We start from the raw sequence: 24,438 nt of genomic DNA, 5'->3' as shown, positions 1-24,438 counted from the left end.
GAGCACAAGCATTATAGTTTTTAACTTAAAATTTAGAATTCTGTATGCGGTCATTGTTTAACTTATTTAGATCTACCGCCGACCAAGTTTTTAGCTCCAGAGTTAGAAAGCTCGGCTTTTGTTTCCCTCCCATATGATGAACATGAACTGTAAAGGCCTGAGAAATCTTCTAAAAATTTAGAAGCTATATCTTTGTTTTCTGTTAGTATGCATTCCAATTAAATTGATACAAACCATGCATGTGAGCAATTCCAAGATCCAATTTACCCGTTTAAACGTTGAATAGTAAGCACTATTCATCAGTAAAAACTAACGTCATTATTCTTAAACCTATACAATTAGTCTTTGAATCAGAAGTCTGTTCATACACAATAATCAACTGCTTTTTAAATAACGTAATTTTAAGGTAATAAGACAGAAACCAATTCCGACCAAATAAGGGTATATTCCTTGCTGTACGTGTACGTCTAATAGGAATTGTACATTTCAATTTATTGTAGTAAAAATAATGAGACATTACTGTAACAAAACGTTCTTATGCAAGATAGGGATTTAAACGTTTGTAAAAGAAACCACTGAAAATGCCATAAAATGACTGAGTGGAATTACAAAAGGTTTTCAAAAACATTTGACACTGTGTGATGTGGTATATTAAAACAATTAAAATCCATCATTCTTTTTTAAATGTACTGTGAGAATATGAATCCTCAGCAAAAGAAAACATACAGTACTTTTCAATTTGACAATGTTTGTTAACTGTGTTGTATCAAAGAAAAGGGCACAATATTATTCTACATTTTTCTTTATTCACATTAAATATACAAAAGTATTTAATGCTGAATGAAACCTTAATATATGTACAAAATCTCAGGCAAAAGCTCTAGAATTTGGTACAGGCAAATGAAGAACTGTATAGCAGAATACGTTTGAAACATGAAAAAATATAAAGAAAAACATTACAAGCAAGTCTGCAGTTTAACTTTATACTCTGAAATACATTAAGTCTAATCAAAATATAGACAACTTACAAAAAACGTACAAAACAGAACATACAACACCAAAACATTGGAGACTGATTTGCAAATAAACACGAGTGCAGCAGTAGATTTTTTCCCTTTACACAACACCGTCAAAATACTACATTTCTCTGAAACTGATGCTCATATTCAGATATGGTAATCAAATTGCAAAAAACGCATACACCAACCCATTTTTATTGATAACAGAGGTTCTCAGTAGCTCCTCTTATCTTTTCAACCTCTTGAAAAAAGGTATACAATAATTGGGCATATGCATTTACAAGCTAAGCTTTATCCCTCAAAAAATGCACAATGAAACATTAACAAAAATAGAGAAGTGTGAGTAAGGGAGGTGTTAATGGAGACAAAAGAAAATATCTGTATATACTATACCTTAGGCCTTAGTTATGGTGAAAAGATCTTCAACTCTCTGCTGCCCTTTAAACAAAGGTTGAATGGAATTCTCAAATCTTATGTAAAATGTAAATTATAATTTAATCACCATTTTAAATGACCCTCCCCCCATATCCTGACAAACGTTTTATTTCCAAAGAGTTAAAAACACTATAAAGTTAAAAACAGACTGCAGAACTCATCCTTGTCGATACTAATACTAAAGACTTCAAAAATGTGACAACCTTTCACCTTTCTCAAAACCTTTTTTTACAAAGTATGGCACTAAGGAAGAGGTTGGAAGCCATTTAACACAACCATGAAGACATGCCTGACTGCTGAACTAAATGCTTAAAGAATATGGTAAAGTACCTCTATTTTTTAAGCAAGACCTGCAGAGGACATGACACTGTGGTAAAGCAAGCATAAAAGTGGTACTGAAAAAAATAAATAACATGATTTAAAACACTTCCAGTACTATACTTTAAATAAACACCAGTATAATATAAGGCTCTGTAACTTATTAAACATTTTAATTTTATTTAGAAATAGTTTATTTTCATCACTTGTCCTGAACTACTACTCCAACATTATTTCTCTTACTTTAAGGGACCAGGCAAGTCTTTAAGGTGCTTGGGTTGTGGAATTACAACAATGGAGTCTAAACAGTTTTTTGATGTACAAACTAAAGCTTTCACTAAGGAACCATCATTTATAGAGTTGTGAAGGCGATGGCTCAGCTCTGCTTTCCAGTGCAATAACATGAACTGATCTCTTTTGAACACAAAGATAATTTCTGCGGTGATATAGATCAAGAGAAACTGAATAACAGATGTTATTTCATCACTTGAAAATAAAAAGTCCCGCACAGAGTCTTCCCAATTTATTGTGAATATGCTTGTGTTTTTCCAGTTTAACATCCGGAATGAGGAGCATGTTATCTTTTCTGCAACGTTGCTCTCAATGGCAAAATGAAGTTCAGATCTTTCTTCGACTGCAGTATCCGCCAGGACTAAAGGGAAAAACAATACATTTAGACATAGCATGGCATTACATTCTATTTCTTCTGAATTTAGTAGTTTAACGATTATCACGATCAGCTGATTATACCATATTAATCATGCAACAGAAATATCATGAAACTACAGACAAAACCAGAGCAGGAATTAGATAGTGATATCATGGATCAGAGTGCAGGCAAAGCTACTGACATTAAGTGGGTCATGACAAAACAAGACAGTTTTACTTATGAATACAAACTGAAAGGCAGACAATGAAAGAGACATTTCACTTAGCTAAGTTTAAAAAAACAAACAGATTTCCTCCTTGCACATTTAAACAAACATTTATCACAAAAGGTTCTGGCAATATTACTTTCTATACTTTAAATTAAGAAAAAAGACCTTGACTGTACATAAATACAAATGGACATAATTACTGTTTGAACAAAATGAGAATATCTACGTCAAGTTGCACAAAATATATTTATGTGTAACCAACCATTTTCTTATAAAGTGTCGTGAGGGCAACAGAGCCTATCCAGGCAAGCAACAAGAGCAGGGCAGGACACACCTTGGACAGAATGCCAGTCCATTGAGGGCACTACACCAGAGAAACTCTTCCTTAATGCCAATTGACCTACCACAATGTCCTTGAACTGTGGGAGGAAATCGGAGCACCCTCTGGAAACTCACAAAGATGGGGAGAACATACAAACTCCATGAAATGCACCTCAGGAATTAAACCTAGGGCCCCCGTGCTGAGAGTTAGCAATGCTAACCACTGCACCACCCCATTTATGTATAATAAATTACAAAATTTAAACAATCAACAAAATTACAAAATAACTTGTACAGACTGAGTACAGATTAACGAAAGAACTGTGAACTGTTTACTGAGGTGTGTCACGGAAATTTCAACTTGTTTTTCCAGTCCAGCCTTAAAATCTATTCTTGCACAGAAATTTGAACAATGGCTGCAATGACTGGAGTGCTTCAGGTGTACACACAACTCCTACATTCACCTTGGTGCTTATGAGGTTTATATCTACCTTTCACTTTAAACCCACATCTGCTATGATCCAATCCTTTTCACTGTCACGTGTTTTGTAACTGAGGATTAGTTAAACTATTATGCTGGCATTGACAAACAAAATATTTGTCTGAGCTTGACTGGTGTTTCTAGGTGCTTCAGTAATGACCTAATGCATTTCAGTGGCTTCTTTATAACAGTGGTTCCTATCACTGGTCCTGGAGGAAAGTGTCTTCTGGTTTTTGCTCCAGCTGAGTTCTTAATCATCATAATTGATTCACTATGTCTTTCTACTTTTAATTGATTCAGCTCTTAACAGGTCAAATGGGACTTGTAATTACTATTAATGCTGGAAAAAAAATGAGTTTCAGATTTGTCTCATTCAGGTGTGTTGCCTTAAATGCAACCAACTGGAGCTGTGGAGGGGGAAAAAAACATTTTGGGAGTGTCTAATACAGTGACATTATGACTTCTATCTGTGCAACATATTGAGCCAACTGTACTGTTGTGGAGATGCTATGTAAAGTTCTGTAGTGTAAAACAAAGTTGTTGGTAACACAGCCCTTGAAATAGATTTTTCATACTCAGTGCTGACCAGATATTCAGGTTAAAGCTTAAACTAGCAATCTGACCAATTAAGTAATCAATTAGTGGAGATTTAGAGTTCAGATGGCACAAAAACCAATAAAACCAGTGTTCTTCCAAGACCAAAATTGGGAGCCTCCACTCTACTGGCCTTTGAAATGCTACATGAGATCAAACAAATGGTAGGAAATCTGACAATAAGATGTTTTATTAAAAGATAAGCGGAACAGGTTATTTAAAAAAATCATGTCAATAAGCATGGTATGATATTTAAAAATGTCTAACAGATAAAATTATTAAAATGACTGTTTCATGGTTCTGAGACATTAGGTTTCTGAATACTTGATCAAGATATCCAAAAGGTAAAATGTCTGTAAAAAAAGTTTTTTGATAACATGGTAACATCTATGATCTCCTTATTTCCAAAGCAAAATCAATATTTAAAATGTCTGATAGGAATTGTTTGGATGTTTGCAAGGACGTAAACTGTAAAATTTCAGAGATTTAACTACCACAAAGATTAGTATTTATCATTTGTACAAATATTAGATTATATTTTGAGATAAAGAGGTAGATATTCAAGCATCAGATGCACAAAACAGTAAAATAAGCTATGATATTGATATTGTTACCTCCAAAAACTCTGCCTTTATGGCATCAAACTTCACTTTTTCATGTACTGCTCTGGCTGTGTTTGATCTTTCAAAGGGTTCTGAAAAAAAAGTTGGAGCAAAACTATTATAGTCAGTACTGGTCCTGTTCTTATAACTGAAACACTTTATTCTAATTTGAAAAAAATGTTAATCTAATAAGGGCATATCTTGGACAATCTTGAGCAGGTAGCTGCATCAGCATGTGTAGACTGCAAAGAACAAGTAAAGACTCATTCTGTGCTGAAAGGAAAAGAAAAGAGACAACGTTCGGCTGTGGAGCTTTCTTCAGGTGTCTTCTTTTGAGTAAGGAATAAACCTTTACCCGTTTCTTTGACAATCTATCATCAATAAATGCATTTATATGAATATATATGCATGTATAAGAATGAAGAAGTTATCTTCACATATTACACTTCTTAATGTCTGTGTGACGTTTGTGACACATACCCCCTTTTATTTTTGTGTTCAACCTAAAGAAAAAAAATCCTAACTAGTAATTGCTCCAATTGAAGCTCAACCTTATAAACCTTATGAAGTTAAAATATGTAGTAGTAAAGTCATACAGACTGTCCAAAGTGAACAAAATGCAACAGAAAAAGATCTCAAATGAGCCACAAACACACACAATATTAGGATTTACATATGCAATTAACATGTTTGCTATACAGTAGGATGGAAATGTCTTATTCTCCTGTATCATACATCCTTAACTTAATCAGTGGTATTTAATACTGCTGACAGAAGACAGAAAAGTATTTTCAGAGCACTGTTTTAGTAAAAATTTACAAAAAATGAAAATAATTGTCCTTAATTTCAATCAAGTGGTTTACTGTAAGACTGATGTATAAACATTGATTATCTTTTCATTTAATTTTCTTATTTCTCAAAATTAAAACTGATCAGCAGCAGGGCAAACACTGAACAATGACAACTGCACAGCATTAGCGTGCATAAAAATGACCCTAAAACAAGAAGGTGGTAATTTTAATTGGAATTAATTATAGCCCAACTTTATTGCGACACTTTGATATAAATAATACCACAATCTGCCCCCTTGCAAATCTGATCTTCCTAGGAAGTAAATCTACTTCATGTTAACACACAAACACAAATCACTTCATTCTAAAGAACCGTTTTGTGTTAACAAAATCATAAATTGTACTTCTGGCAAGAGTGAATAAACAATTACAAAGCTAATTAAGTTGCCTACTTTACATCATCAGTAAAAGGAACTGCAGCATAACACATTGACCCTAAGACTTTTAAATATAGGAAGACATAAGCTCCTAGAACTCAGCTTTTCATGATCCTCAGAACATTCACACTAAAATAAACTTTTAAAGACATTAAGAATTGCAAATTGATTTTGATGTATCCATACAATTGTACTTGATTGTTGACAATTGTATAATTATTTTGGCTCACAGTTACAAATGCTGCAGTCTCAGACAAGGGAGAATGGGGATGTTTAGGCAAAATTCCAACCCACTCCCATTGAGCCACTGCTCTTTAGACATGTCACATTTTATTATTGAAAGCGTAATTGTAACGAACAGCTTTTGGCCAGTACAAAGCTGTGGTGCCTATAATGTGTTAAAAGAAAATTTAATCTTGACTAGGAAACTGTCTTTTATAGAATCAAAATCCCATTGCTGCCAAAAACTATAAAACAATTATGTTTTCAATATGAAAATATAAATTGCTGTACAAAGCCACTTACACTATGCTTTGTTCTAATATTTTCACACTTTTTAGATACAAAAACAGTTTCATGGCAACCTTTTAAAGGATAATAAGCCATTTCACTTCATGTTAACAGTTAGTCCTGAATGATCTGCATTTTGAAGTCTTTTAGATTAATGAAGGTAAATGTAATGACAAGGAACATCTGCTAATGAGTCAATTAGGAACATGTAAAAGTTTTGGTTGTGGAGCTTTCTTCAGGTGTGGAAAGCTCACACCTGAACCTGAACAACACACCTGAAGAAGACTCCATAGCCGAAAAAAATGTGTCACGTTTCTTTTCAGCATGGAATAAACCTTTATCTGTTCCTTTGCAGCCTACGAATACTGATGCAGATACCTACTTAAACTTAATAAATCAATTAAATATGTACAGTATTAGACATGCAATGGATTTGTTACTACAAGACTTAATATATCACATATGGTTTACCTAGGAGTTTTTGTGATCAGGTCTTTTAAAAGTCTAATCAATGTTAAATAATATAATATCGCTACCTAACAAGCTTGTTTTTTTCTCATTCATTTTAAACTATAACACAACAATAGTGGAGGCCTAGAGTAACTTACTGATGTTCATAACATACCATAGTATGATTTGATTGCATCAAAATTGTCTGAAAGCATTTCCACAGCAGTGTATACAAAATAAGTGCATGCAATTCAAAATGCCCACAAAGTATGCTAAGCATAATTACAATTCAGGATTTAATTTGATAGTAAATATAAGTATAAATTCATAAAATACACTGAGAAACAAATTGGGATACTGTACCTTCAACACATATGTACTTCTGCTTCCACTCTTTACTGTTGGGTCTTGGCAGAGCTTTGGCTTCACGGACAGAAATCATGGATTTTTCCCAACTGGAGGAAAAAATGGGTTATCAGTATAATACTGTATACATACACATACATACGTATCCATCCATAAGAACATGAATGTATAATACATCAGAATTTTTGTATTTTTCTAACAACATGCAGTAAAAAAAAACATTATAGTCTTATTAAGCGATGCAGTGCTTAACACAACTGCTTTAGCAAAATGCCCAGCTATAAAAATATGTACAATTATGTAGAATACATCTACAAAATAAATTAATAATAAACAACTTCATATTTTAAATTAACAAAATTATAAAATCTTCTGTATAGCATTGCTAAAAAGTTGTTTTTTTACTGTGAATTTTACATCTTACTATAACTATATATAGCCTTCATACCAACTGCTTCAGCTGCCAATTTTTAACACAGGGTACATGTACAGTACATTGAACATCAAAAGAAACATCATTTACATATACTGTATACAACAGTCTATTATGAGGAAAAGTCTTGTGGCAGTTACAGTAATATTTTAGTGAACAGATATGACACAGCTAATTCATCTAGCTGAGTAACATTTGCCATCATCAAGGTTGATCAGCAGGGGTCTACTGTGAAAGTTACAGACAAGTAATGTGTAGCCATAAGTGGAAGCAATGCAAGCTGTATCTGAGATGTATGCATGCACGATGTCACAGATTCAGTCTTTTGGGATTGTGTCCCATTCCTCCCACAAAGCCTGAACCAGCATGTTCTTATTTACTAGTGTTCGAGCCCTAGATGCTACGCCATCCCAGTTCATCCCACAAATGGGGCACAAGTCGAACAAATAAGGCAACTGCAGCATAAACGTCACATTTTTATCTCACAAGAAAGTCACTGTTACAGGAGCACATATGCATACATAGCTCCCCCTGAAAAGCCTGGAAAGAACAGTGAAGCAGCACATTATAAATGACACAGAGGACCTTATTATTTTCATGTAGTGTGCATATAGGAAAAGGAGAGGAGTAGACGATGCAATATTTATCTTATTAAACACGATTCAACCACTCTTACTGGTACGGAAAATAAATCATTTCAAAGTGTTGACGTGATTAGATGGGGATTTGATTATGTAATGCAAAGGTCTCTACAGGTAAAAAGGTGGAAAATTGTTCCATGGATAACATCTGGAGGACACTGCAGTTCTTTTGGATCACCGCAGTACTGTCTTTTTTCTTAACTGTATGCTTTGTACACTAATGATTGTAAGGCCAAACACAGCCAGACATCTTAAGCATTCAGATGACAGAGCCCTGGTCAGCTTATTAAAAAACCCAGAACATTATCATGGGCCCATTCTATACATTTTTGAATGAAGTGATGAATTTACTTTGCAGTTGAATGAAAAAAAACTCATCATTGATTTTGGGAAACATGTAGTGCACCTTCAACTCACCATAATAAATTAGCAGACTGTAGATGTTTGTTGATGATTAAAAGTATTTGGTTCTGGTCATGGATAATTAAAGATGGGACAAATGTGAGACCTTTTACAAAAGGTGCAAACAAATACTTTTTTCTAAAGAATAAGTTCTCATTTTTAATTTATTGAAAGTGTCTTAACATGCTGTCTTATTTATTATTATATATTGGTCTGGTATCGGTACAGCAAAATGTAATAAGCTGAGGAAAGTAGTGAACGGAAGTAGCCAAATCACTGGAGTTTATCAGATCAACCTACACGTACCTTACAGAGGATTCTAAAGAATCTTAATAGCATTACAGCGTGCATGCTCACCCCCCTCCACCACGAATTTACACTACTTCCACCTCCATACCCGTGTCCAGAGGTGTAACATTAATAGACTTAAGAAATATTTTATTTTCTCTGCAATTGAAGTCACTGAAATAATATAACATTTGCCAAAAGTTTGTTCTGAACTTTGCTCTTTCTTAATTATATCTGTTTTTGTAGTATTGGACAAATTTCTTCGAGGGGAGGTAATTAAGCTTAAATGGAATCAAGCTTTAGTCCGAAGAAAGTCTGACCCAGTCTTCAAAAACTATGGATCATGTGCTCTATATCAAGAAAAACATAGGTTTATCTCTTAGGCTGTTGACCTGATGGTTTGAAAGCTGACAGTGGAGCTAGAATACTGAGTTCTGGAAGTATGTAATACTCTATTTAAATTCACAAACACCCTCACACTCTCCCATTAAGCCAAGGCTTCAGACATAGCTGACACAGACACAGTGTAAAATAAATACACTTGGATCTCATCACATCCAGTGTTCACATACAATTTGGAACTCCTCATATAAAGAAGCCGTTTCTCAAGTCTCCGCTGGCTCTGCCAAAGGCCGAATGTGAAAATGCCACCTGCTGCTGTCCATCACTGCAGCAATGTGTAACTAGAGTCCGGAATGGTACATGAGACACTCTGATTGCGTGTTACATGCGCAAAAACAGCTTTCATTTTCAGACACACATCAACCACTCTTTGGTGTAGAACGGCTAAAGCTCACAGATAAACAAGGATTAAAATACTGAATTGAAATTCTGTTTCTAAGAAATATCCTTAGAAATTAATTCAGTATACCAACCTCAAATTCATATTCCATTTTCTTGGTTTGGTTTTTATTTTTATTTACTCATTTATTTCTTACTCATTCACAGAATATTGCTAGGCTGTTATAGTAGAAATTACGAGCAGGTGCTTAGCATTAAACGCTAAAGGATTACAGAACATTAAAGCTACTTTGGTGAGGAAGCTGAATCACTTAGTTGTGTGTTGGTCTTAACCAAGGTGTTAGGAAGGTGAAAATCCAGTGAAAAACCCGGGGTTAGTGTGGGAAATATTACATTTTCTCAGTGACCCCAGGCCTATAATTTTCTCAGTGACCCCAGGCCTTTAATTCCTATAGGAATTAAAGGGCGTCAAAGGATTACTAGTGTTTGCACTGTTGACAGCAGTACAGACTTCTGTAAGCCCACTATCAGACTAGAGATATTTTTAAACATCTAGAAAGGATAAAACAACCTAAAGCCTTAGTCCTTCACCCTGTTAAAAAAAAACTGAGAATTATTAAAAGCTTTAAAACATTCTTGCTTTTCTTGCTAATGCCACAGTTATGATTTATCAGGGATGACTTTAAGAACCATAATAAAATGCCATGGAGCAATTTAGGCATCTGACCAAGCTGGAAATGTTTCCCTCTACCAGTAACTCCCTTTGGAGAAAGACACATTTAATGTTTACATACTTCTTGCTTGTAACAAACAAGCTGGAATATTTATGCCCTGTCAGACATAAAATACGCAGGAGAAGATGAGGATAACATGGCCATTAAAAGGGTGCAAAATATTTAGACACCAGTCTTGACACTGTGGTACTGAAACCAACTGTAGATTGAACATTCAAACATGTTTAATGATCTATATTGTATATATTTTTTTCTGGATATCCTTCTTCATCCAGAATTATTTACCAGAATTACATTTTGCTCATGTCTAAAGAACTTACAAAACCTTTGCCAGGAATGTCAGTACATCTTTTGACTACCCTGTTTGTTAGTTATTTGTATTAATTTGGCAGACAAATGTACGTTAAGTGGCTTACAAGGACACCATTACTTTCCATATAAGTATAGATCTGTGATCTGGTTTCCCTTAGCTTTAAAGGCTTAGGTTTAGTTTGGTAATCATATCTCAAACTCACACCTACGTCTTCTGAAAACAGCATACCTGCATATAGCTTGAAATTACATCTTTCACAGACTTTCAAAAGTCGCCATTTAAATTGGCTCATGACACTAAAAACTTGCTTACTTGAAAACTGTCGCATAGTATTTCAAGAAGCCCAAAAATAGGTCTCCCAGCGTTGATTCATTCTTTGAAGTGTAAGGAGGAATGTTTCTAGGTCCTTCGGGCACAAGGTGTATATCCATGGAAGGATTGAAGCATTCCTAGAGAGAATATTTTTAACACAATTATTAATGTGACTTTGAATAAATGCCTTAGAAATACATTTTATCTGAATTTTTAAATCTTAAGTAAAGTAGAAAGCTTACTTCTTACTGAAGATTTAGTTTTCGAGCTCACCAAAAAAATTAAGAGAATGTGTTTTGAGCGTATAACATTGAAAAAAAAGTTCTTAAATTTGAGTGAAAAGAAAATCAAGCTTTTTGAACATTCTCATCAACATTATGTATTGGCATAAAAGATGAAGCACATGCTGAGAAAATATTTATGACCATGTGTACCGTTTTTACAAGATACCTGTTTCTTTCTGGCAAGAAGTTCAAGCTTAGCCAGTAATGGACAGTTCAGCATAACAATGTATACACTAACATAGACAAAGGAATGGTTAACTTCAGACAAAATACATATTATCAATATCCAGATCTTGAACGTTTGCAATGCTAGCTCAAAATTGCAGGTCACTAACAGAAACCAAAGGATCTGAAGGAACCAATTCTACATAGAGGAATGTTCATAAATTTTCCCTCCGTCATGCCAGAACCTCATAGCAGCACACTATAAGAGGCACCTAGCCAGTGTAATTCCTGGCAATGGAGGATTTACGAAGCACTAACTACTGGGGTGTGAATAAATACGAGCATTGTGTTTTATGAATTTTATTTAGAACTATTTATGACTTTTTACCTCTGTGTAATGCTATGAGTTCACTGTATAATATTTTTAGAACATTTTAAGCAAGAATCAATACCTTATATGTTATTAGATGCTTATTGTTTCTGTTTCTGTTTTATCAGGCGTATGAACGAATCTGGATAGGCTCTGCAAGCTAAATTATATATATTAAGATTTTAATTACTTCAAACACACTGCAGCTTTAGAAAAACTGCAATTACTGCAATGGAAACCCATAGCGTGCAGTGCGAGCTGAGAGCCAATACTGTCTATTTAAAAGCAGCGCGAAGACTTCTTTGCTCCAAGAGATGCTATTATTTCAGACAAAAACTCGTTAAATCTGCCTAACAGTTTCCAAGATAGTTGCCAGCATGTAGAGACTAATCTAAATCAAGATCAGGGGGAAAGCATGTAAAATTTTACATTTACATTTTACATGTAAAAGCATAGGAAATCAACCTTGCTAACAAACAGCAGATTGTTAAACATAGCTAGGAGTACAGTAGCTGGTTTTACATGTCCTCAAAAAAGACAAATACAAATCTTGTCATGTTCAACAAAGCAAAAAAATTCTACAACTGCGACTGAAGTCCTGTGAGACACCATATGAACTTCTTATTGACACATTTCAAATCTAAGGAGGAAGACTTACTGGGTATTCCCTCTGAAGACAAGGAATAACAGGTTCAGGCAAGGCTGGAAGAAAATGTTCCAATATGAATAAAACATACTTTTAAATCAAGCACTTTTCAGAAAAACAAAGGAGATATTGTCAAAGTAGCTACAGATCTGTTGCACCAAGAACTAAATGCTTAATTGATAAATCTCCCATACTCACTCTGTAGATAGTGCAAAACCATCAGTACCAAGGAGTAGCTGCTCAAAGTCCCACGGCTGGCATCGTTAATTCCATGGTGCCTGGCCCATTTCTTTACCACAAGGATAATTGGACGAACTCTATTCTCAACTGCCAAAATAACAAGAAATAATGATCTTCCAGTAAGCATGGTGAAGTACTATGCACCACCTCCAGTTCAGTGGAGCATTTCAAACAATCACAGTAGGGATCTTGGATTTCAAATGGCATATATTCTTCTCATATGCAACAATGGTCTTTCACAGAATTTATATTCATACCACTTCTAATAAAGTGCTCTGCTGATGCTCGTGTGTACACTTCAAAAACAAACATCCAACAGAATAAGGCTTTTCCAATTTAATAATTTCCAATAGAATAAGGCTTTTCCAATATTCAAAATTAACTATACAATGATAAGATTTTCCATACACTCATTTCTTGTTCTGCACTTATACCCCACAGAAATTTTTTAAAAGACAGAACGTTGATTTGGGGCAGAGACCTGCAATCTATTCTCTGTACCATAAACCCTCAGATTCCAATGAACTTTCTTACAATGGCCATTTAAATACATTTCAGTGATAACTCCATCAATGCTCAAACTGATAGAAACAAAACTGTTTACACATTATCACAACACTGACATCTGCAGTATCTCTCAATTGGTGTGCAAATGCAGAAGCAACCAACTACCCTATAAACGATAAGTTAAAAATGCAGCACTTTTACGGAAATTTATCATCGCTAATCACTAAAGCCACCCAACCTGGAATCACTGTTCGTCTTCTTTACATCTTGGCTCATGTCTACAGACCTTGTATCTGCACACAATGGAGCATAAAGACATCTAGGCAGGCTCTTTTTATCTGCCAATCTGACTCTTATGTTTTAATATGTCACTGGGTATGCTGCCCCCTACAGGAGGTTCAGTGTTCCCTGCAGGAGAGGTGCATGTTTCATTGACGACACTGCATGCTTGAAAGCACCAGGGAGTTTGCAGGACTTGCTGTAAATGTCTTGCCACTTGAGGAATTCCTTTCACAGTTGGCTAGTGACTTGACCTGGGCTCACAACCGTTATCATAGATGTTGGCACGTGCTGATATGAGATCTATGATTTCAGACCTTTACTGCTTGAGACACTCAAGAGTCCCAGAACATAAGCTTTTGAATACAATATCTGTTTTATTCAAAAATCCTGTGGGCATGAAGAAAGAAAACTTATAATCACAAAGAACATGCTTGGCAGGCTTTGCTAATCTGTATTATCTCAAATACAAGAGTTACATCTCTCACAAAACTGAGGTTTTAATTTAATAATAGCATTTAGCTACAAGATCTAGTTCTTAATTAACTTATTAAAAAACCTTACAATAAGCTCTGAAAATATATCACTAAAATGTCTTACAAAAAACATTTCACTTACTGTATGCATAGGTTCTCAGAAGGAATGTATTTCTTATTCCAACGACGTTGTTTACATTCAAGTCAAACTCCACTCCACTGTAGGGTAAATGAGGTTGTTAATTTAGCAATCAATGGTTAATAACAAAAGAGTGTAGCAATAATTATATCTCTTAAGCGTTCAAGGTAGTGAACTATATTAATAAAAGTTTCAGAATCATGCAACAAAATGTGAGATATTTGATTAAAAAGAATTAAGTCATTTTTACACGGCTTACATGTCATAAAAACAAAACACAGACCTTCATTCTGTAACTAAAACACAACACATTAATTCACTGACAAAAGACACATTTACTTGGTCCCAAGGTTTTTAAAGCAGTCATTTGCCAAGATGGATTTTTTTGGTTCTATAGTAAGGCTAATGCAATCACACTTCATGGCTTCTCAATTTGGAAATCTTTGTTGTAAGTTTTATTACAGCCAAGAGCAAATAAAATCATGTGGCTATTAGTAATAACAACCTGCTATTATTAATGTTAGGTGCTCTCTTTAATGCTTTAAATGCTCTCTTTAATGGTTGACAAAGCAGTTCTATTTGTCTGCTTCTGAATTATATCTTTCTGTAAGTTAACCACAGCTTATTACAATGGTATAAGTTTAATCACTTTTGTTCAACTTTGGAATACTGTATATAGTTAGCACGTCTACTAAGCTCAATAAAAGGATGTCAGAGCAAGATGAAAGAAATCAAGATGTGTGGTCATCAACTCAGAAGTATCATTAAAAGCTGTTTGAGCTGGAGTATTAGTGTGTAAAATGAAAGAAGAATCACCATAACACGAAACAAGCAAAAACTGAATAACACATAAAAACAGGAAAAAAAAATCATATGTAAGATTTATTAAATAGAAATCCTAGCATGAACAGCTGCCTTTCTGAAATGAACTTAATGACAAGACAAACAGCATTTTAGACTGTCACATCATTTACTTTAGCCCAAACTGAGTTTAAATATTTTGTAAGGAATAATATTTTTAGCTTGTCTAAAATTTCCTTCAAACATTTGCCCTTGCAATATTTTGAGATCCTGCATTAAAAGTAAGCTACTCATCACTATTTTTTACATAATTCCAGGAAGTTCCACTAGTAAAGCAGGCATTATCCTAAGTACAGCTATTTACAGTGTTCTTATCTAAAAGACGTCTGATCTAAACTTAAGCCATGTAAGAAAAAAACAAACTGACAATTACTTACACTCAGCTTTTCCACAAATTATTATTCTTTTGATCATCCTACAATACGTTTCTTTTGTGGATTTATAAGCTCAAATTAACATTTTGGTTTAATGTGAAAATTACATTCTACACTTTGGTTCTGAAGAAAGGCAGACAGGGTTAAACTTGTCTACCCCTATATATACACCCCTCATTTTCCATTCAAACAATTTAGGGATATTGATATGAGCAGAAATCAAATCAGTTCACCCATAGTGCAGACTAAATACTTAGCAAAAAACATAAAATATAGCAACACTTAAGTCTTTGGGTTTTTAAGATATTCATCTGTATGCTGAAGCAGCACTTGGGCATTTCAAAACTACACAATAATTAATGTTTTTTTCTGTTAAAAAATTCAATAATAATTCATCAAAATTCATACAGCAACATGCTTTTTCTCCACAACCACAAATGAGTGGTGCTGCTGCTCACTCAATTGTGACAGTGAGTCAGTGGTGACTCACTGCACATAACAGTTTTTATCTAATTGTGTCCATAAAATGAGTTTTATATTGATCAATTCATGGTGTTAATTTTAAAATAACACATTTGCTGATAATTATTTATTTGTCATAACTGGCTCATTTCTACCTTCACATTCCTTTTATGGGTAAACCACTTCCACAATATTAAACAAATCGATTAAGAGAAACCTGGTAGACTGTAACTCAAAGATTTCTGCCAAAGCCCCAGCTGACAAGTAGAAAGTGTTCATGCATGACTCTTGCTAGCGTTCTCTTATACTTTAATGTTAGAATTTATATTTTTTCATGGAGATTCCGCAGTGTTACTGAACCATAAAATTATATTCAACTGCCAGCTGTCATTTGAGATTACATCATTCTAGAAGACAAGGTTTTATCCACCCACACAATGCAACTACACAGAAAATGACATTCAGCACCTACCTGACTTTATCCCTGAATTTCAATATGGGCACTTTTGCTCGAATAAGCTGAGGTCTCTCAATATAAGCTGTTAACAGAAGGATAAGGCTTTACTTCTGGGAATTATAGAAATATATTTTAAAATGAGTTATGAAATCTCATCTCCAAGATACTCTTTTGATGTGGCAAAGTACCCATGTGTTTAGACGGCTTATAATACTGTCTGTTTTGTGTAAATGAAGGATTCTCTGAATTCTACGTTTAGACAATATATTAAATGAATAAAGAATATGAATGGCCATTGGATAAAAAGGTGAAGAAGACAGGCAAAGCTACTGATATTCAAGCATAAACTTGGCAGCTGTAACACTAGTTCCCTCTAGAGGCTAACACAGAGATTTAAGATTATTATGCAGGCACTGGAATAGATACAGCATAACATGCACAGTGTATGCCAAGTTTATTCAAGGAAGTGCTTGAACTGACTAAAGTAAAACCTGGAGTTCTCTACATTCTTTGATAAGTACATTATCACTTCAGATGGTTCACTCTGCTACATATGTCTTTTAATTTGGGTCTTAAACATAACTGCAAAATTAATAATGAATAACTCAAAACTGAATACACCTTTTTGGAGTTGAACAAACAAAAAAAGAAAATAACCCCAGGAGATGGAACACTTACTCAGCCTGTAAAACAACTTCTGTACAAGACTGAGTATATATACAGCATCTGTTCTCTGGTTCATCTAAAAAGAAAAAAAGTGAAATCAAAGCAATTTCAATTTAAAGGAACAATTTCCAGTATAGAATGAAAACACAAAAATGTACATCTGAGAAAAGCAAAACTTTCTATGTCTCTATAATATTTTGGATTTGTTCAGGAAAGCAAAATACATGTCTCTCTATGAATTTAACACTATAGATGTGTTCCGAATGTTCCACATTACATTCACAACAGTTAGCTTACCGGTCCCTCTTGAACAACTAGGCAGAGATCTGCATCACTACTTCGACTGCCAAAACCATTGAGGGAAGACCCAGCCAGATACACCCGAGAATCTGAAAGGAAAGTGAGGACATACTTTTCTCACTAATTACTTAGGTTTTCAGCATCCAAAGTGTCATTTCACTAATAGCTGGGAGCCACCAAAGATATGAACTGAGATTTCAAAAAGATTTTTTCAGATGAGATTAAAAGCATATCACTAAGGCAAGGTTAACATTAAATTTCACAAATATGTTAAATTGTATACATTTGAAAGCATAAATTCTAGGTTTCATTTATGCACATTTTGTAGCTTCTGCAACAACACTGGCTGTCTTTGCAAAAATCTGGGAAAGAAAAACTTTTGAGCATGTGCTGACTCAATTTTATTAACTACTTAAAACTAGTTTTGCCATTTAAAATCGCATTAGTTAAAGTGACATTTTATTAGTTAACCCTTTTACTGCAAATTTTGCAAAACCTATGATAGAAAAATGATATAACTAATGGAACTAGCTACAGTATGTCAGCATGGAAATCCAAGGGAAAAAAACAAGGGCTTCAGTGGATAGAAGTGCATACTGCAGGACTGCGATTTCTGTGTATTACTTCGAAGTGCAAGGCAAAACAGGTGAAGAACCGCAGATCATGTGACCGCAATTTTCAACCTGGGGCCACTTTCATCATAAACAGTTGGCAGAGAATTTCACAGAGCGAGTTCCTGTAGTTGGGTTGCCATGCACAATTCTTCTCATCAGATCTGGCAATGCATGTTTGCAAGTCCAGAGGTGCAAAGAGCACAGGTAAGGGACTACCGAGGTGTGGAGAACTGTGATCTGGTCAATGTACTTCTTATTTCTGTGGGTTCACAGTGCAGGAACAATTCATCACACAAACCTTAGATCAAAATATACCACTGTATGGAGAACTTTATATTGACCACTGTAACTGAGAAGGGGACATAGCAACATCTTCACGAATTCTAACCAAGAAGAAACTGGATTCTATGAAGGCAGAAAGTGTGCCCTTCTTTTATCTCACTAAGCAGAGGCTGGTGACTCTAAGAAATAAGAATTTCAGGTGTGGGAAAGACCCCCTTTCATCAAAAGTCCATCAGACCACCATGAGTCCCTCTTACAAGCTATCTCACCCATGGGGGGCTGCATGCAGACAGCCCCAGGATTTACACAGACAACATGCCATGATGGGCATGGGTACAGGTGAGCCTAACCAACAGACACATGGATAGGGAATCAGGGAGAACACGCATAGGAACAAACACAAACAGTGCAACAAGGATAACACAAAGCAAACTAGAGCTGAACTATAATTTTATTGCTCTTGCTGACCTTTATTACAATTGAGATTTTTGAATACCTACATCACTCATTATTATTCATACTTCTTGGCTTGGAGGCAGTATCACATGAGGCAAGTTTCCTACACGGCTCTTTGGCTGATAATATGCCTGTACTGTGTTGCTGCCATGCCTGTTCGAACACAATACCCCCTGGCCACTGGATACTGATAATGTATTTTCCAAATGTGGTCATGCGGAATGGGTTGTGCACACAGCTCTAAATTAGAACCCTGTTTAAAAAGGCGCCGCTGCCTGAGGCAAGAGAAGAAGGGGGGAAAAAAACTTTCATTCTAGATCATTATATTATTAGGCCAGTTTGTACTATTGATGTGCAGTTTCTCAAGGACAAATGCCTTTTAACATCTCAGACCGATGATCCACATTCTTGCAGTCCTATCTCCTGCAATGTCACTCCTGTTCTACAAGTCACGTGCAGAGCTGCATTAGTATTTAACACATACGCGGAATGAGTCTTTGGATTTCCCACTGTAGCTGTGCTCGACATAGTTCCTTCTTCTCTAGATCATCATTCTGCTGTTGGCAAACCTGAAACAGCTCCAGGACCTGCTGGCTGAGCTGAAAATAAGACAAAGCTTTAAACGAGACTTCTGAAAGTATTCACCCCCTTCCAATAAAGTCCTAGATTGTTGAATAAAGAATGATGGTTTTGGAGTGAACGTTTTTCATTTGAAGGCTCACATTAAACATTTTACGGATGAAAGAAGTTAAATGTCAGTGAAAACTGCAAAGAAAAACAATCAAAAACAATGATCCCCAACCACCTTGTTAAAGAAGGGATGAAATCTGCACCATCCCGGTATACAAAGTAGGTATAAATGTAAGCAAAAAGATGACTCACAGCTGTAAATGCTGTAAAAAAATGCTTTCATCAAGTATTGTTGCAGAACTGTGAATACATACACAATCAACATATTTTACAATCTTTTTTTCACTAGTATTTAAGTTCTTTCAACCATAAAATTCTACAGTTTGAGAACTCAAGTTGTGATCAGAATATTTCAGACACCTAGTGCAAATGTCATGCAAATCCATCATGTTTATCCAAAATACTCAACTGACATAAGCGGTTTTAAAATAATTTAATATTTTATTTTACGTTTTTTTATCAGATCTGGCATTTGCTGCTCAGAAAATGGCTAAAACTTGAAAGCTTGTACTGGCTGTCAGTCTTATTGGCAGTACGTGGAAAATCTGGAATGGTACCTTGTCCTGAGCAGGTGGCTGTAGGCGGTTAGTGACACTGGAACGGGGCTCACTCCTTAACGGTGGTACGCAGCCGCCTGGCTTTGGGGTTTGAGGGGACAGAGCAGTGTCTAGGGACAGGCCTGACCTGTGGCCCTCATTGCGCAAAGGCACTGCTGCTTTCCTAGCTGCTGCTGGAGAAGATGCTGGGGTGACCACCCCCAGGCAAGGACTTGGAGAGTGAAAGCGCTGTCGCTTCAAGTCAGAAGGGCCATACTCGTCGCCCCTCCTCCTGAAACACAAACACAAACCTTCTCGTTTTGCTGAACTCTCACTTCCTCGACAAAAGTGAGATCATTTTGTATGTGTGTGTGGGAGTTATGCATGAAATCCAACTATTTTATTAACAATTTTAGAGAAAACAAAACTGGCATCTAGGTATCTTGTAATTAATACGGCTTAAGGCAGAATTAAACTTTTTTTTACTCATTCTATATCTGCAAATCCACAATTATTGTTATTCTGGAATCTTATGCAAGGATAACTGTAACACTGTTTGACTTTGCAATATATTTCAAGAACTTTAAAAGCAATCATTAATGCTAATAAGATGTTTAGTCCTTTTTACAACAGCATAAAGCATGAAACTTACACTGTATTTTATGTGGCCAATTTAAAATGAAAATGTGATTAAGCTGGATTTTCCATTTGCTTGTCAACCACTAAAGGCAAGAATGCATCTTCTTTAATTCTCAATTCTTACCACGATTGGAAGAGATGGTCATAAAGCATAAATGTAACAATTTATGGGATTGAAACTAACATTCTATTACAGTGGTTTAAAACTACATTATTACTTTAAGCTTTTTGTGCTGTAAACTCCTGAAAACTATCATTGTGCCTACAAAAGCATGTAACTGTTACATGCCACAAACACTGGGCAGGAAGAGTAAATGATAATTTATAAAAAAGATAGTTGAAGATGTGAAAATGTTCAATTACTTTTACAAATACAGTGAAAAAGACATCTTCTGAGGTTTAATTTACTATATACTTCTGATTTTCATACTGACATTAATAATTAAATCTTGTTATCAAGGCACACGTAATCCCACACAGAATCTTGAAATACAGATGTTTCAGGAGCAGGCTTAAATGAGCTTACTTTCTTCCTTGTGATATCGCTTGCACAGTGTGGACAACGTGAGAGGTACTTGTTCCAGGGATCCAGTCATGAGAAGGTATTGTTGGGAAACGAGGAACAGCATTCAAGGGGATTCTGTGAAAGCTGAAAAGGTTCGAGAACTTCAGCATGTAACCCTTTTCCATAGAAAATTTTAGCAGTGTTTCTCAAACTAGGGTCCTTCCAATATGTTCCATGCTTCACCATCCTTAATGTTATACTGACCTTCCTAATTGCAATTAAAAACTGATGAACTGTTGACTGGAAGGGATGTACACATGCAGTGGTGGTTGAAACAGTGCACACACTTCTTCATCCTAATTTATCTTTCATCTTTGTTCTATTCAAAGCACAAAAAGTGGGGATGCCTGTAGAAATTTATCCTTCAAAACTAACACCCCAGGTAGACATCTTGTGGGTAAGAATTTGATAATGGCCATGAAAACACCACCTAAATCTAAGACACCACTCTAAATCTAAGAAGTAACAATAGGTTTTGAATTTGAAGCACTAGCCTTAGCCCCTCAGACCTTCGAAATGTTATAAATAAAGGATAAACATGGCACAGACAAGAGCACAGAAAAACTGAGACCAGATTCAAAGGATAAAAACAACATTCAATGTTAATGTTACATGCATAAACAACAAGACTTTATTTTCATTTCTGATCACTAACAAAAAGTAATATATAAATCAGTGAGATGTGGATTGCAGTAAAATAATTGAACAACCAGTCTTGTGTGAAAATTTTCACACTAATGTTAACTACCCCTGAATGCACATACATTAGTAAGCCAGTTGAAAATAGTTTAACAAGTTATTTGCAAGCATGGACAACACATTTAGAAAAATGCATCAGGAACAAACTAAGTGCTCTGTTTAATAATTGATTTAAGGAGCAACAGTCAGCAATCATGCTTCTAATTGTAGTAATTCCAGTAGGTCCTGTTTAATTCAGAACCAGATCTTTAATTATTTTTAAATTACTATTATGTTTTTCATTCCTACACCACTGTTCATTATTGTGCAAAACTCTCAAACTGGCAATGTGATTTGCTTATTGCACTTACTGTAAACAGGAAAGAAATATAATCAGGCTGCCTTCATTACTGCTTTGTGTCCAGATTAATGCATGTTTTAATTTTTACCATTTCATTTTCCTTAGCACAGAACTTGTACTGCACTTCCATCTTGTGCTAGCCTGATTCATTTTATTAAACGTGCTGTACTTATGTGTCTAACCCAATGTAAAGGCTACATATATATGTAATGTGAATCACCTTAAAAAGGGACATCTGCCAAGATCTTCAGATAAGATCACTTTATTGGCCATATACAATTTCTTGTATTAGGAATTTGTCTTTTCATATACCCCAACTTGCTCTCCATGAGACACACAGACAGGGAGAGAAGCCTGGGGTAAGAGCACAGGGTCAGCCATTTATATGGCGCCCCTGGAGCAGTTGGGGTTAAGGGCCTTGCTCAGGGGCCCCAACGGAGTAGGATTCCTCTGCTGGCCGTGGGATACAAACCGGCAACTTTCCAGCCGCAGGCGCAGATCCTTAGCCACAGAGCCACCGCACTGTGTAATAATAACAACTTATGGTGGTGTTCAGGGCATTTGCACCAGGAAACTATATTTTTAAGTATTCTAAGTCTTAACAACAGAATAATTCAAGATAAGGATAGGCAAGCACGCATCAGAATACTCACCACTGACCTCTCCATACATCATTTGTAATGTGTAGTCTTATATGCACAGGTAGCTACAGTATCTGTATTTGATCTCCCAACTTTCAACAAAATCTATACCACTGCACTAAAACCAGAAACTGTAAAATGTTAAATGACACTGAGTAGATTCCGATCACACAATACATTAGTGAACCTGGAACAATGCATTCATAAAGATGAACTGAATCAGGTGCTTCAAGTGAAAAAAAACATTGCATACTTACTTGGAATTCCTAAAATTGTAGTCTGCTTCGATCAGCTGCTGCTGAGAGATCAGTGCAGGTGGGTTGTTTAGGGGGAGCTGGCTAAAAACATTGTTACCTGACTGTGGTTTAGGAATAAAGGGTGGGTGACCCAGGATGGAAGAATTGGGGAACATAATCTTCTTTACTAGGCTCAAGCATTTATTCTTCTTCCTGCTTGGAATAAATGGCGGGGTTAATATCAGTCCAGGCTTTATACACTTATGCAATTTGGCACCGAAGGAAAAAACAACTTCCCCTGGATCAGTTAGGAGCTTAAAGGACTCAATGTTATATCAATCCAGCACACTTTAAACAAAGCAATCCTATTCATTAAAACCACTATAAAAAACTGAAAATGAAAGACAACACTATTTACCGTCTTGTATACATAACTTAAAGGACTGTAAGTCGCAAAAACAAAAATACAAGCATAAAATGAATATTTACTTACGACGTCTTTGTAAATGAATTTAATTGTTTTTGAAACTATCTTTTAAGAGGGTTTGGATTTTTAAAATAAAATAACCACTTTGAAAAATCACCTTGGAGATCGTGAAAAGAGGAAAGCTGTTTTGAAGCTGAGGTTTCTTTACGAAAAAAAAAACAAATTATCCAGTACAGTATAACTTCTGTGTCTCTTTTGTGACAAAAACTTTTAAACGAAGTTGTCGCGACAGCCTAGGAAAACATTAAAGGAGGAAACTGAAATCTGAACGAGTCTCATGTAGCATTTCCTGTGTTCAGCTAAAATTGACAAACCGAAGTCATCGGTTTCATTTCTTCACATCTCTTCTTCCCATTCAAAAGAATTTGAAGTCACTTACAATTGCATTTAACACTAGCTCTGTACAACCCACAACGCTGAATACTATACATTCATAATGGCTTGCTGTTATTACTACATAATGAATGTATTGTTTCATTGTACAGAAGAGACTACTTTTTTATGCCCAAAGGAAAACGAATAAAACATTTCAAAAGTTCTTCTCGGGATGTGCGCAAGTTTTAACGTAAAAAAGAATTCCTGAATTCCGTTTACCAGAACAAACACATGGTGAAACTTACCAAAAGTAATCACTCGTGTGCTAATAAAAGCTTTCACTTTTTAACCTTTTCTTTGCTGTTAATATTTTGTAACGCATGGAATTATCCTGCTTTCCCAAAACATGCACTTTTCTTTTCCCCATTTACAATCCGTAAAAGAGAACACTTCCTGACTGCGTCAGGATGTACAGTTTTAATTCCGGGTCACCTGTGTTTCGCACTACCGTACTATCAGGTGGAAAAGCGTAGTGTGGTTTTTTAATAGTGGTCCGTAACTAAGAGATACATGTACTGTACGTTTGCTCTTATGTAATAATCGACCGCTGATAGTCTTGCTGTGTTAATAGAATACACGCATACAG

General features: G+C 35.4%; 1 protein-coding gene across 3 annotated transcripts; it reads right to left on the bottom strand.

The window, feature by feature from the left end:
* Window positions 1-786: 786 nt before the first annotated feature.
* On the bottom strand, window positions 787-24,256 carry tent2 (terminal nucleotidyltransferase 2). 3 transcript variants are annotated; one of them, XM_088911360.1, is made up of 16 exons: window positions 24,098-24,241; window positions 23,575-23,619; window positions 23,012-23,203; window positions 21,036-21,158; window positions 19,892-20,162; window positions 19,129-19,243; window positions 17,290-17,381; window positions 17,005-17,068; window positions 16,342-16,408; window positions 14,176-14,252; window positions 12,730-12,858; window positions 12,544-12,587; window positions 11,067-11,203; window positions 7,200-7,291; window positions 4,661-4,740; window positions 787-2,424 (listed from the first exon to the last, which is right to left on the bottom strand). In XM_088911360.1, exons 3-16 carry the CDS (start codon window positions 23,164-23,166, stop codon window positions 2,350-2,352), a joined length of 1,521 nt encoding a protein of 506 aa, XP_088767486.1. In that variant the 5' UTR covers window positions 23,167-23,203; window positions 23,575-23,619; window positions 24,098-24,241; the 3' UTR covers window positions 787-2,349. The 3 variants fall into 3 exon arrangements, with proteins under 3 accessions (XP_088767486.1, XP_088767484.1, XP_088767485.1); XM_088911358.1 differs by lacking the exon at window positions 23,575-23,619 and having other exon boundaries at window positions 24,098-24,256; XM_088911359.1 differs by lacking the exon at window positions 23,575-23,619 and having other exon boundaries at window positions 23,012-23,206; window positions 24,098-24,242.
* Window positions 24,257-24,438: the final 182 nt, after the last annotated feature.

This window comes from Atractosteus spatula, chromosome 3 (genome assembly GCF_055471065.1).
Source record: "Atractosteus spatula isolate fAtrSpa1 chromosome 3, fAtrSpa1.hap1, whole genome shotgun sequence".
In the NCBI taxonomy this organism is placed as follows: domain Eukaryota; kingdom Metazoa; phylum Chordata; class Actinopteri; order Semionotiformes; family Lepisosteidae; genus Atractosteus; species Atractosteus spatula.
Note: the sequence above shows the minus strand (reverse complement) of the source record. Positions and strands in the feature narration are given on the sequence as shown.

Coding starts and splice junctions, on each gene's coding strand:
- tent2 (XM_088911358.1), bottom strand. CDS start 23,166: ATGTTCCCCAATTCTTCCATCCTGGGTCACCCACCCTTTATTCCTAAA. Junction 21,159..23,011: donor TACAATTTTAGGAATTCCAA/GTAAGTATGCAA, acceptor GAACCTTTTCAG/CTTTCACAGAATCCCCTTGA. Junction 7,292..11,066: donor TACTATGCGACAGTTTTCAA/GTAAGCAAGTTT, acceptor TTTTTCCTCCAG/TTGGGAAAAATCCATGATTT.